Source organism: Drosophila gunungcola (assembly GCF_025200985.1).
Source record: "Drosophila gunungcola strain Sukarami chromosome 2R unlocalized genomic scaffold, Dgunungcola_SK_2 000006F, whole genome shotgun sequence".
Taxonomy (NCBI): Eukaryota; Metazoa; Arthropoda; class Insecta; order Diptera; family Drosophilidae; genus Drosophila; species Drosophila gunungcola.
This window is the reverse complement of record NW_026453168.1, coordinates 3,801,594-3,815,216: the sequence shown is the minus strand read 5'-3', so window position 1 is coordinate 3,815,216 and position 13,623 is coordinate 3,801,594. Positions and strand designations below refer to the sequence as shown.

Sequence of the window (13,623 nt, the reverse complement as noted above, 5' to 3'; positions counted from 1 at the left end):
CGTTTTTTGTTTTTATTAGTGTGTCCGAATTGTGAGGGATTTGGAAGCGATTTACTGCGGCAGGGTCATCAAATGTAGAACTCGGAGCCGCCTGCAAAGAAGCTCACGATGTACTCGTTCTGAACCGGATGCAGTTGGGAATCGGGACGGCACATTGGGTAACAAACTTTATTGCGTGAGCACATAGATAATACAGATAGATATAGATATTTACAAGCTGGGGACACACTCGACAATGAGGCAACAAGACAAGTGACGAATAAATAGCCATCTAAGCTAAGCTAAACCGAACCGAACCCGAAATAAACCCGTTGCTTATGCAAATGAGATGAACACGATGAACGCTGGGGATTGAGATTGAGAGAGATTGGGCACAGATGAGCAGGTGGACGAGGAGATGGAGGCGAGAGATGGATCTTGTTCAGAAGCACTCCTTACGAAAGGCGAATCCGTACTGGTCGCACTTGTACCGCAGCGTTTTGGCCAACTGCGGTGGGCCGCAGTAGAAGACGGTGACCTTGCCCTTCTGCTGCGCCTGCAGCTGCTTGAACACCTTGTCCCAGTTGGGTCTGCCGGCATTGGTGCGGGTTTTCAGGCCCGTAATCAGATCCCGTTTGCCCTGCAGAAATAGTTTATACAGAAGTAGCATTATGTTAAGGATTAGCTATTAGATGGGACTACCTTCTCGTGCAGCAAATCCAAAGCTAGCTGAAGACCCACTGCCTTCATGTCGGTTCTTTGCAGCGCACTCGTTATGTACATGTGCATGTCCAGGAAGCTGAACAAAAACCATTGAAATACTTTATCCAAAAGATACATGATCAAGAGGAAACTCACCGCTCCATGGCGCCGCCCAGCTCCGCCTGCTCAATCTCCAGTTGGGACAGCAGGTTGACGAACCACTCGAAGGATCGCTGATCCCGGTTTATCCAGAAGAAGTCCACCTTGCGCAGGTTCATCACAGACTTGGGTATCTCGCTGGCCCACTCGAACTGGCACCTCGGACAACTGTGGCGGGCCTTCCAGTAGCGATGCATGATTGACTGGGATCACACAGTTAGATTGGCTTGTGTGCTGTAAGGGATTAACATACCTGGAGTATGGAGGCAAACGGGGTGACTCCAATGCCCGTGCCAATGAGCACCGCATGCTGGGCACCGAAGATGTGGCTGGAGGGCGCTCCATACGGACCATCGATGAAGATCTGGGAGGAGGAGGAGGAGCACATTGTTAGCATTGGAACCAGTTAGTGGGTTAGCCCTGAAGTGTGTGTGTGTGTGTGTTGGTGTAACCCGCACCTCCATGACTCCCGCATCGAGTGTGACCTTGCCACCGCTGTTAGTTGTGGAGCTACCAGTTGATCCGCCACCGCCACATCCACCGCCTCCGCCTGATCTGTTATTTATGGAGGTGGACAGGGAGCGCAGGAAAGTGGGTCGCCGTAGAATGGACTTTCTGCTGCCCGATCCCGTCTGAGTTTGGTCCTTCGGTTGGATGATGGTGATTAGTGGCTTACGATGGGTTAGTCTGCCAGATCGGCCAGCGAACCACTTACCTCCAGTGGCTTGGAGGCCACCTCCGCTGCCAGACTGAGTCTGGCCACCTGCAGCTTATCGGCTGCATCCAGCTTGGAGCCAACACATCCCTGCTCCGCCCTGCTGGCCGCACCTGCTCCATTCGCCTCCCCTGCCCCCGCACCTGTGCCTGCTCCTACTCCTGCCGCCAGCTGATACTCCCGCTCCTCCATGCTGGGCGTCTTGAAGGCGATGATGGTGGGCTTGGTGCGCATGTAGCGGAAGCTCTGCGCCAGCGACTTGTTCTGCGGACTGAGGTAGGCCAATCCCACGCTGTTGTTCCTGGCCCGACGCACTCGCTTCTCGTCGAAGGCGGACTCGGATTCGGAGCGACCCAGGGCTCGAAGGCTGCGGGATTGGGATGGGTGAGTATCTGAACAACATTAGTACCCTTACAGAAGGTACTATAATTTTAGGCAAAAGTTTTCAATGCAGGAGAAAGTTTCAACCCTATAGGGTATATACGTATATTCCCGTTTCTACTTAAAATAGTAACTCTGTTTTAAAGCTATCTGAATACTACTTTCCCGGAAGTTGTCATTCTATTGCAGGTAGTTTATAAGGACGACTTTATCATATAGTAAATATTAATGAAAAAATTATAAAGTTACTGTTTTAGTTACGGTTACGGTTTTAGTTTTATTTATATCAGACGACTATATCATCTAGCTATAAAAAAAAATTGTTTTTAATTATTATTTTCATTCTTTTTAATTTTTTTCAATTCTTTGGCTTATTGTTTTGGTTTAATAACTCAGAATTATGGTTTAAATATTTATACCATAGGAAACTTCGACAAATTTAGCGGAAAATCATAATAGCTCCAATGTTTTTTAACACATACGTATAAAAATCGGATTATATATATATATATACATATATAAAATATATTGATGTATTTATATATCAATATATATATAATATTTGCAATAGCTGAAAGAGCATATAAACTACGGCTTGCCGAAGTTTGTTTCCTTTCTTGTACTTCTTGTCTACTAATATTACTCACGCCTTGAGGCGACTCCGCTTTTTGCTCTTCACACTGATGTCCGGCAGGGAGATGCTCTTCTCCAGCGGTCGCTGCTTCAGGCTGGAGTCCTCCCGCTCGCCATCGCCCACGAAAGCTCCGTTCGGAACGCCCTTCTTGGGCTCCACTGCCTCCTTCCTCGAGAAAGTACGCTGCAGGCTCTTCTTGATGCTGCGGATACGATTGACACCAGTGGCTGGCGGATCGGAAGCAGTTCCCGCCGTTGGCTTGCGATTCTGGCGAGGAGGACGCACTGGCGGCACCGGCTGCACGGCCAGATTCCTGGCCAGGAAATCCGTCTGGGGCGTGGCTGATCTCTCCCCGCCCATCACCGGATTACGGGATTCGTTGAGGAGCATAAAACTGGGCGTGGGTATGGCGTGCATGTGCTGGGGAATCTCCTGCGGGGATCCGTTCTGCTGGAGCTTCTGCTGCTCCCGCTCAAAGTACCTGTACAGGCGGTTGGTCCACTCGCCCACGGTGCGTATGTGCAACCACATGTAGTCCTCCTGCTCCGGAGCCGAGCTGATGGTAAACGGATGCCATTCGTAGTTGGCAATGGCCGGAATGTTCACGAACACGTAATCTCCGGGTCGGAAATTGAAGTGATGCGGTCGCTTGATCACCAAGTGGACCACCTTGGAGGGCAGCAGCAGGCCGGAGCTAATGTACGTCTTGCCGTGCTCACCCTTCATCCAGATGAAGCGGAGCGCGCGCTCAATGACGTAAACGAGGCCCGGCAGCAGGAACCACTTCCAGAAGTTGGGTCCGTGGAACAGGCACAGCACCCAGAAGGGCACGTACAGCAGATGGGTCCAGTAGAAGACCTCGAAGCTGCCCTTCCGCCGCACGAAGGGCTGTGAGCACACGAACATCACCATCAGGATGCAGAGTAGCGCCACTCCCGTGGGATTGGCACATCCCGGAATCAGGCCAAACAGCCCCGGACGATCCGTGAGCAGCCACTCGCCGATGGTGTAGTGTCCCGCATTGATGTTCGGATCGTTGATCACGATGATCGAGAAGTTGAACAGGTGCATCACCGTGTGCACCAGGCTCAGCACGGAGATCGTGATGCCCGTCAGTTTGTGCAGGTAGACGTGGTGGTCCAGTGGCAAATACGAGGACAGGCCACGACCCCTCAGGTAGGTCAGTGAATGCCGCAGCATCAGCACTAGCACCCAGGCGCAGTTGAAGTTCAGACATTGTCCTGCGGGTAGATACATATTCGTTAATCAAACAAGCTATATTGGCAAGTCAGGATTTTAATAATTAGTGCGTGTCTGGCACTAAAAACCGTTGATAGCTTCATAATTTATGAGTAATAAGACTTACAGAAATAATTTCAATTTTAAGTCATTTACTTGTATAATATCATGATAATCTAAAAAAGAATCACTGTTTAACGATTTTAAAAACGCAAGAAAAAATTGAAAAATTTAATAAGACAAAATTATAACTTTTTAATTTGCAAAAATACAGAAATATAGATATATAGAAATGGTTTTCTATTTCTGAAAAATGGCTTACATTTTATTAAGATCAGAAATAAGCTTGTTTTTGAGGATATTAAGAGCTTCTTGATCATTAAAAAAGTATAAAAGCTAATTATTTTATTACGCTGCTTTTTTTATGACTTCTCATAGTTTTATGGCTTAAGCAAAATCAAATTAAATAAGCTACTAAAACAAAAGAGAGTGTGTGCGCATTAATTTGGCAGATTATACACAGTTGTAAAAGTAATGGCTTTTACAGGTTGAGTGAGATTTATTTTCAGACACAATCAGTACTTACCACAGGCTCTGGCTATAATCACGAATCCATTGCTGGCACGGTACTGAATAGCGCGGGATATGAAGAGGCACAGGTTGACGCATATGTAGAAAAAGAGGTACGTGACGAAGACCTGGTTGTTCTTCATGTAGGCCAGCGAGAACTGGTGGGGCAGGGAGTTCCAGAATCCGCCCTTTGCGGCTCCTCCCGCCTGTCGATCCTCGGCGATGGGCACAAGCCATCGATCGATGCTATTGGATTGAAATTTCAGTATGAGTATTAAAAAGATTTCAATCTCTGGCAGATCTCACGTTATGCTGAGGTTCTCCAGGAGGCCACCGTGCTTGTGCAGCTGGTTCTTCAGCGCCTCATAGGTGATCTCACCACTGTTGTGCGGATCGGCATCCTCGAACATGGCGCTGGTCAGGTCCTCGATCTGGTCCTCGGAGAACTCCATCCCGTTCTCCTTGATGCAGTGTCGTATGACATCATGCAGCTCCTTGTGCTGAATGAGTCCGTCACCTGGTAAGTTGGGAAATGCATGGTTTGAGAAATAGAAGCCATATCAATTTGCAAACATACCATCTATGTCGTAAACCTTGAAGAGGAAACGGATCTTGTCATCCGCCGACTGACCAGAGAACTGGTGTATCGCATCGATGAACTCCTGCAGGGAAATGGAACCCGAGTTGTCCTTGTCGAAGATCTGGAAGACGCGCTCCGTGAAGAAGGGCTGGCAAAAAAACACAGAAAATTAGATAAGTATTACTAAATACATAAGTTATATGTATCATAAACAGCCGCTATTGATTCCATTTAACATTTGATAAGAAATCTATTTTATACATATATTTTAACAAAATGCATTTAAGAAGTCTGAAATATAGAATTTCCGCAGCTTACCTTATTTTTAATATACAGTTTCGGTCAAAATAATTGGAGTTTTTTTAGGAAATATTAATTAAAAATAGTTTAGAAGAAACTTTCGAAAATTTGTTATCCTAATACTATAAACTATAAACCATAACACTTTAAAATATTTTTAAAAGATTAATAAAAAAAAGTGTTTTTAAAAACATTTTTATACCAATACAAACTGTAGATAAACGAGTACTTTGTGGTTATCTTCCCAAATTGTTATAAAATAATTTACCACAGTATATTAAAAAGTGAATTGTAAGTAATAAGCAATCAATATTAAATTTTTTTTAGCTTAACTTGTTTGTTAAATTAAATTAAAGAAATGTTGTTCTATGGCTTAAAGGCATGTTGTTGACCGTATATTGTACGTATACTCTAAAAGAAAAAGTTATTGTATTAAAAAAATATAAGGCTTTTAAGCCAATTTTCTCTAGACAATAAATTAAAAATATATAAATTAAATAAATTAAAAAAAACTCACAAATTTCAACAAAAAAGGTTAGAGTTTATCAAAAAACTGTAACTAGCGAAAAGAAAGATTGCAAAAACAAGTTATTTAAAAATAGTATTGTTCATTGCAGTCGCTGACTCACTGCGGCAACTCACATTCTTCGAGGTGACGATCTTCTGGAACTCCTCCCTGCGAATCTCCTGCTCGTTGCCCACGGTGGTGCGGAAAAGCTGCTCCAGCCGGGCCAGCGAGCTCTTGTCGAAGCCCGTCCTCGGACGGGAGTTGGTCAGGTGGGAGATGAACTCCATCACCTGGTTGGTGGACACCAGGTTGCTGCCATCCAGCTCGATCAGGCGGTACAGCTTGTCGAGGATCTGTTTCAGGGAATATGGATTAAGGGGAACTCCCTACCCAAGGCTAGCCAATACATACCCCCCTTGTGTGCCAGATGTCGCGGAAGTTCTTGAAGCTAACCCTGCTGTTCTCACCGCAGATCACATAGGCCACCGATTCGATCTGTTCGGCAAAGTCCATCTGGCGATCGTCGCTACATAGGCAAAAGCAAAAAAGATTCATATCAACAATCCAATTTAACGAACTCCCCACGCACACGTACACCGAAAAAGATTAGGTCATCCATTGACACAGAATTCGTTATTCTTGTTTATATTTAACGTTAATTTTAAAATGAGTCATTCCATTTTACACATTAATATTCCAATTGATCGTTAAACAATTTACAATCTCAAAAAAGTCATTGATAAGAACAATTTTAAACTGATTTATGAACTTGAAATCGTTCAATAAGATTTTATCGAACATATTACTTTAATAAAAACTGGATTTCTTTTTAAATTCACTGGCACATATTATTCCAAAATTTATCTTTTTCTAATTCCATTTGCTGATTTACATGTGTTCTCCATCAGCACTTGGCAGCCGAAAGCCAAATTATTTTGATTAGTGTTTGCGTTAAGAAATTAAATATATTTACAAGGCGCTTTGAGCTTTAAATTGTTATGGAGTTCTTGATAAATATCATCTGGATATAGAAATATGTGTCAGTGTTATCATATCGGTTCCATTTTTTTTCTGTGCACGCGATACCCGCTCCCCATTCCCCCCGCATCCCCAGAAATCGCTGCTGCTGCTGCTGCTCGCACTATATTTGTATTTGAATGACTTCATTACGACAGGCAGGCAATGACAGTTTCTGGCTGCAGAGTCCAGGTCCCAGTCTCAATCCCAATCCAGAGCCAACTTTAGAGGCTGCCGAGGCACGCGGACTATGTTAGCTGTTGTATATGTTAACACACAAGGCAGATAGCATCGCCATGGGCAACGGACATCGTCTGGGAACGGAGCTGGCATCTGGGATGTGGATGTGACTGTGACTGTGGATGTGGCAGGGGCTTCTGGTCGGCGCAGCTGGAATGCCTGGAGCACGCCAGCCAGGTGCGTGTGTGGATCGGATCGGAACGGATCGCATAGGTTCGTACTGCACTAGATCGGATAGCTATTTTTTCCAAGGCGAGCTAATTGTTTTGGCACCGTCGCAACAGAAAACAGCAAAAGCAACAGCAGCAGCAGCAGCAGCAACGATCTCAGAGGAGCATGAGGATACCAGGGAACCAGAGGAGGAGGATGCCCCGACCAACCCACACTTACGTTAGACGACCCTTCAAGTGCTCGATCCAGCGGTCTTGCAGGAGATAGCCATTCCGCTCGAGATCGAACAGCTGGAACAGCTTCTGCTGGAATTCCTGTAAGCAAGTCCGAAAAACAAGTTGTAAAGCGCTCAATTTATGCGTCTCCGCTTTCTGTGTTCAAGTGTTAATTAATTTACGTTCACATTGTTTGGAGAAGCATTTGTTTATGCCCCGCAATCGAAGATTTATATACGAACACGAAACACGAAAGTGTTTACACAGAGGCTGACCCACGTAATGAGCGTAATCAAGTGGGTTCTGGTCTCTTGGTCCCACGATCCGAACTCGAAACTATGCGGCAGTGATGAAGACCGATGCCTGGCATAAATTACTAGCTTATTAATATTTTAATGGCATTCGATCTCACGATCATGAGCGCATAGCATTGTCTGCAAATCGAAGCGCAGCCCCTCTTTTTTTGCATTTGGTCACAGTTGGCGATGTGATATGCCGATGGCGATGGCGATGCGATCTCCCGGCGATGATGAGAAATGTGCATATTTAACGGATGAGCCCTGACTGGTTAAACGGCTTTCGGGGAGCCCATAAAAACCAAATACTCGTGGCCGGGGAGCCGAAACCAAGTAAACACCAGCCGCAAAAAAACGGAGCCCATCAAGCAAACGGGTTTGGCGATCGCATCGACCAGCGGTAGGGTAAAGGACCACAGAATAAGTGGCACAAGGTCAGGCGGTCTGGATCGCACTGCCAGACCCATATCCATATCCATTACCATTCCCAATCCCATTTATTTGGATGCGTTTGATGATGTAATTTATTGCAAACGGCAAGAAACTAAAAGCGTCGCATCAACAGAACATAAATAAACATACCGTATTTAGCTTTAGTTTTATAGCTTTAAGTATTAGATTTAATTGATTCGATTAACTCACGATTAGGCTAACTCAATAAAATTAAATAAATTAAATTAAACTAGCTGAGTATTCAACGATCAGTACTTATAGTTATAGTTATTGTATACATACACCCAGAGAAAAAACACGGCAAATGCAAATATTTGCACTTTGAAATAAATATTTTTGGTACTGATTTAGCCTGATTTTTTTATTACAGAAAATTTAAAATGAAAAAAAAAAATGAAATCTACAATTTTTCTTATTGGTAAAACCAATAAAATATGTTTATTATTACATACCATATTTTTAGTTTACTTAAAGTAAGTTTATCTTTTGAAAACAATGTTACATTTAGACATTTTAATGTTGAATTTTACTTTGCCGTTTTTCTCTGGGTGTATTAATTACACTGATTCAGAGGTCAAACACCAATTTTACTTTCACTTTGAAGTACCTCCCATTATAAATAACTATATTATATATGCAACGGTTTTCGGAACACGTTTTTCTGTTTTTAAAAATATATATTTTTTAAAAGTGTTTCAGCTATGAATGTTTCATTTGTTACAACTTATCTATGTTTATTTATGTTACTTTCTTAAATTCTTTTTTAAGGATCCCCTCGAAAGGACTCACCTCGTCCAGGAAAAGCTTGCGGAAGGCCTCCCTTGTGTGTTTTCCCTCGCCCTCGTCGAAAAGCGCACTGCACTCGGATATGAGCAGCCAGCGCTGCTTCTCCCGGCGCGCCTCCAGCTCCATGGAGCTGCAGTTCTTATCTAAATTGAGGTTGTATCGTTCCATGTACGAATTTGATTGCCGCTGATTCGGATTTCCATTTCCATTTCTATTTCCCTGTCCACTGGCAATCGCTTCCTGCTTGCCAACGCTGGCAACTAGAATACTTGGCGAGCTGGCCGCAATTTGGCCAGCTTTTGCCGCCGGCTCATCAGCGCCGAGACTCACTGCATCCAGGTCCAGAACGGCAGCCTCACCATCCCCACCATCTGGCTGTTGCTGCACTTCCTCCTCCTTGGAGGGGGATTCGCGTGCGCCATGCAATCGCTCCAGATACTGGGCCGCCTGCTGAAGCACGTGACTCACGCCTGTGACGGCCGGCGGCTGGATGGGCTGCTGAACGGGCGTCTGCGACTGGGGCAGCTCGTCCGAGAAGGACACCTTCTTGGGCGAGCGCGAGGGCGTGGCGGGAATCTCCAGGGAGCGGCTAGAGGAGACCGAGCCGCGATGGTTGTTCGCCTCCTGTTCAGTGTCCATGTCCACTAACTGAAGGAGAAATCACCAGAAGCACTCGACACTCAGGCTAACCACATGCCAAAGAAGTGGTCTACTGCTTGGGAATATGTATTCCTTGCGTCGGTGGTCAAGACACAGCAGCAACACTATGAATGCACAGCAGCAACACTATGAATGCACAACAGCAACACTTTAAATTGCACAGCAGCAACACTACAAATGCACAACAGCAACAGTTAAAAACTAACACCACAAGCTAACAAAGTTGTATATTATATCCTTGCGTCGGTGGCTATGTTACAGCAGCAACACGACGATGGCACGGCAGCAACACGACGATGGCACAGCAGCAACACTATGGCAGTATTTTGCTTAGAATCAAAGCGAACTTGACTCTCAAATAGGGTTTTATACGTGGGTATTATCCTCGGTGGTCGGTGGCCAAGACACAGCAGCAACACGACGACGACGGTACGGCAGCAACACGACGACGGCACAGCAGCAACACGACGCGACTCAGTTAAGAAGCAACACCAATCGGCGGCAGCGGCGAGCAGCAACTGAAAGCGAAAGCCACACAGGTGAGGTGAGGGCCTCGGACCGATTCGAATCGAATCGAATACAGCTATAGCTACACTATAGCAACAGTTAGCTGTATTGGTGAGCGGGAATCGGACTGAGCCGAGCGATCGCTCGACGCTTTGGAAAACGCGTTTGCCCAATATCGGTTCAATATTTCAGGCTTCTGCCAGCCAGTGCGTTTTAGAATGGACATGCACTGTACAGTATATGTAATGTATCTGTATCCGACTCATAAAATGGCTGCTGTTTCCAATATTCGAATATGACTGCGACTGCGACTATGACTATGACTGTGAATGTGTATGTGTCTGGTGATATTCTAATTTGGTTTTTGCGACTCATACCGGGACTTGTGTGTACTTATTCGATAAGGGCTGCAAATAATTCAGCCGCGACACCTGAACGACGTCTTCATTTTTTAATTTCAATGCCCGTGTTTCGTAATAATCAAACTTGTTTATGTGCCGTAGCCGTCGAACGTGTCTATTTCCGAATTCCCGCCCAACAGAGTGCATGGCACATACCGCCGCCTTTGTTACGGACTGCAATCGGAATTGGAATTGGAATTGGAATTGGCTTTTGGGCTGGGCTCTGGATTTGGATTGGATTTGGAATTGGAATTGGGCTACTAGTTACCCATCGCACAATGGGTCAAGCCAGCGGGCGGACTGACTGACTGGCCAGGAAGTGATTGCGTGATCGGTACGGCGTGGCCAGCCACTTTTGGCCAATTCAGATTCGAGAGCTCTAAGCTGGTAAATTCGACCCAAGGTCGAGCAAACACTTCCCCACCCGCTAAATCTCGGACACTTTCAACAACTTATTGTTATCGAGTCGTTGAACCACCTATTCCATTCCATTCCCATTCCCCATCCCATCCAAAATAAGCGATTGCAGCGCCTTGAAGTTGAAGTTGAACTTCAAGATGATGAAGCTGTGAAGTCTCCGCCAAAGGGCAATAATATGAATACTTTGTAGAGCAACCGCTATGACTCGTGTCTTGTTTTCCTAAATGTTGCTACTTCGCTGCCACACGGAGAGAAAAAAGAGACAGCAATTAAAAGGGTTTCGTTATTTAAGCTTAAGGTAAATTGAATGATAATCAACTGACTAAAAAAATGTATAAATTTGTTAGAACTTAAAAAAAAAACATTTTAAAAGTAATAATTAACCATTTAATATCCACTAAGCAAATCACAAATTATTCAAAACATTTTCTTGTTTACTTTAAGTTTTGTAATTAAACAAACATTCTATACTTATAACATTGCAATACAAATATGTTATGCAAATATATGTTTTATAATGTAAATAAAGTTAAATGACAATTTGCTTTCTAAAAATACAAAAAAAATAATTTTTAGTTAATAGTTATTGTAAAACTTATAGTTATGATAGAGAAAAAAAAACCAATATTATTTTAAGTAAATAGATCAAAGTGTTTTACGTATATGACTGATTCTTTATTTTTGCGTTTAAAGCTTTCCAATTAATATTTACCAGTAAATCATATTATTTACTGAAGATCTTATTTCTTTGTTTTTAAGTCTCTATGAGTTTCTTAAACAAATAATTCTAGTACCATAATTTGAATTCATTAAAAGGCCGCATAAAACTGATGGCATATTTTGGCGATATATATTTTTCTCTGTGCCATAAAGCGGGCGATCTGCTGATTAATGTTCGACAGCGGCCTTTGCCTTTTGTTTACAGGTTAGTGCCCCACACGGCATCGGTTTTAGATACCAACATTGGAATGGGGTTCAGATTCAGACTCAGATTCATACTCAGATTCAGATTGAGATCGTTTCCGCCTCCGCTTCACACTCTGCTAATCTAAGGCTGCATGTGTAAGCCCCTTGTATCGGTATCTCATAGCTGCTATTTGGTATCTAGTATCTGGTATCTGGCAAGTGCTATCTGCTATCCGAGATTCGCACATCCGCTGCTGTTAAGTCTTAAGGCTTTGCTCACCTGTCCGCCAGGCTTTTATGGCCATTGTTAATTGCTGAAATTGGCATTCCCGATCACAGCGGGCGACTCTCTTGGTCAGCAAGTCGCATTCGAGCCCCGCTGGTGGCCGGGGAATTGGCCAGTGGTCATTAGACACTACACACTGCACACTACACACTATATACTACTCACTGGTTACTGGCCACTGGCCACTGGTCATTGGTCCCTCATTGTGATGGCTGTGGTGGCGCTGCAATTGACACCGCTGCGGCCAATTAAGCTTGCAGAGACAAACGTACGACGGCAAAAGACATCAGCGAATTCATACGCCGGGTGGTCCCAGTGCAAAACGAATCCCCGACTGCTGGCATGCAGATTGATTTGCTTGGCAAACGTTCGCCGCTTGTGGGCAATTTTCCAAGTGGCCGGCGACGAGAGCAGTGTCATCAATTTAAATTAAGTTCCAGCTTTTTATCGCCACTCGGCGGACCACTATCCAGTCTTCAGTCCGCAGTCCGCAGTCTTCAATCCGCAGTCCGCAGTCTTCAGCCTCCTGGTTCCATGTCTCCTTCTCCTGCTCCGTCATCATTATCCAAAACATGTCATTAGGCGGCCATGGCCAGAATCCTGTTCTGCGGCGACTGTCTTCGCTATCAACTTGGAATTCCAGCTCCGAGCTGCGAGCTCCGAAGCAGCGACGTCGGCAGCGACGTCGAGTGTTGCGTGCAGCGGAAATTGGCCAGATACAGATACTTCGACTCGGTTTCAGACTCCGCAGAGCCGCAGACGCGCTTACATCGATCGGTTTCGCCTAATAAAGCGACCGCGATCGCCACGCTAATTAAAATAATTGAAATTTCTCACGGGAAACGCGCAGCGCGACACTTGCAGGGCATCCTATGTCCAGTCTATATCCCCATCCCATTCCATACCATCCCATCGCATCCCATCGCATCCCATCGCATCCAGTCGACATCCCCATCCTCTGCCATATCCGTTGCCAGTGCGGCTAATTGCAAATTGCAACATGGACATGTGGACATGTCCAACAATCGAATTGACAGCTGCTTTACCCCTGGCACATTTGATGGACATTAACATGGATCATCGTCCGATGTCCATTCCTTCTCAACCTCCGACGATCGCAGGCGCTGGCGAGGATTGCGGCATAAATGCATAAATTTCATTAGCCGCTGACAGGACAGGACGGTTCCCGCTAGTGCTAGAGGCCCACTAAATTAAGTGTCCACTGTGCTGGACGGACCAACCAAATAACTCAACTTCCACCGATTGAGATACTTAACCCATTTTCTGGCCATGTTCAAATTTTGGCTAACTTTTTGTCCTTGGTTGCCTAATTGGTTGATCAAATGTTGAAGACACTTTCTTTATGAATGTTGCTGTATTAAGAAATGGTACAGTTGCCATTAAAATTCTTCTCAATAAACAAATGAACTTTAAGTAAATGTAAAGAAAAGTTTATTTAAGACTTTCTAACTTTCACAAACGAAATTCACTTATTTGG

At 44.6% G+C, this 13,623-nt stretch overlaps 1 protein-coding gene across 2 annotated transcripts; it reads right to left on the bottom strand.

Annotated features, from left to right (window-relative positions):
* Positions 1-154: 154 nt before the first annotated feature.
* LOC128254716 (NADPH oxidase 5) lies at positions 155-10,138 on the bottom strand. Of its 2 annotated transcripts, XM_052983967.1 has the most exons (14): positions 8,949-10,138; positions 7,415-7,509; positions 6,179-6,293; positions 5,902-6,120; positions 4,957-5,107; positions 4,686-4,896; positions 4,396-4,625; positions 2,584-3,811; positions 1,556-1,922; positions 1,299-1,484; positions 1,094-1,204; positions 838-1,043; positions 682-778; positions 155-619 (listed from the first exon to the last, which is right to left on the bottom strand). In XM_052983967.1, the coding sequence occupies exons 1-14, from the start codon at positions 9,582-9,584 to the stop codon at positions 422-424; spliced, it is 4,050 nt and encodes a 1,349-aa protein (XP_052839927.1). In that variant the 5' UTR covers positions 9,585-10,138; the 3' UTR covers positions 155-421. The 2 variants fall into 2 exon arrangements, with proteins under 2 accessions (XP_052839927.1, XP_052839928.1); XM_052983968.1 differs by lacking the exon at positions 1,299-1,484.
* Positions 10,139-13,623: the final 3,485 nt, after the last annotated feature.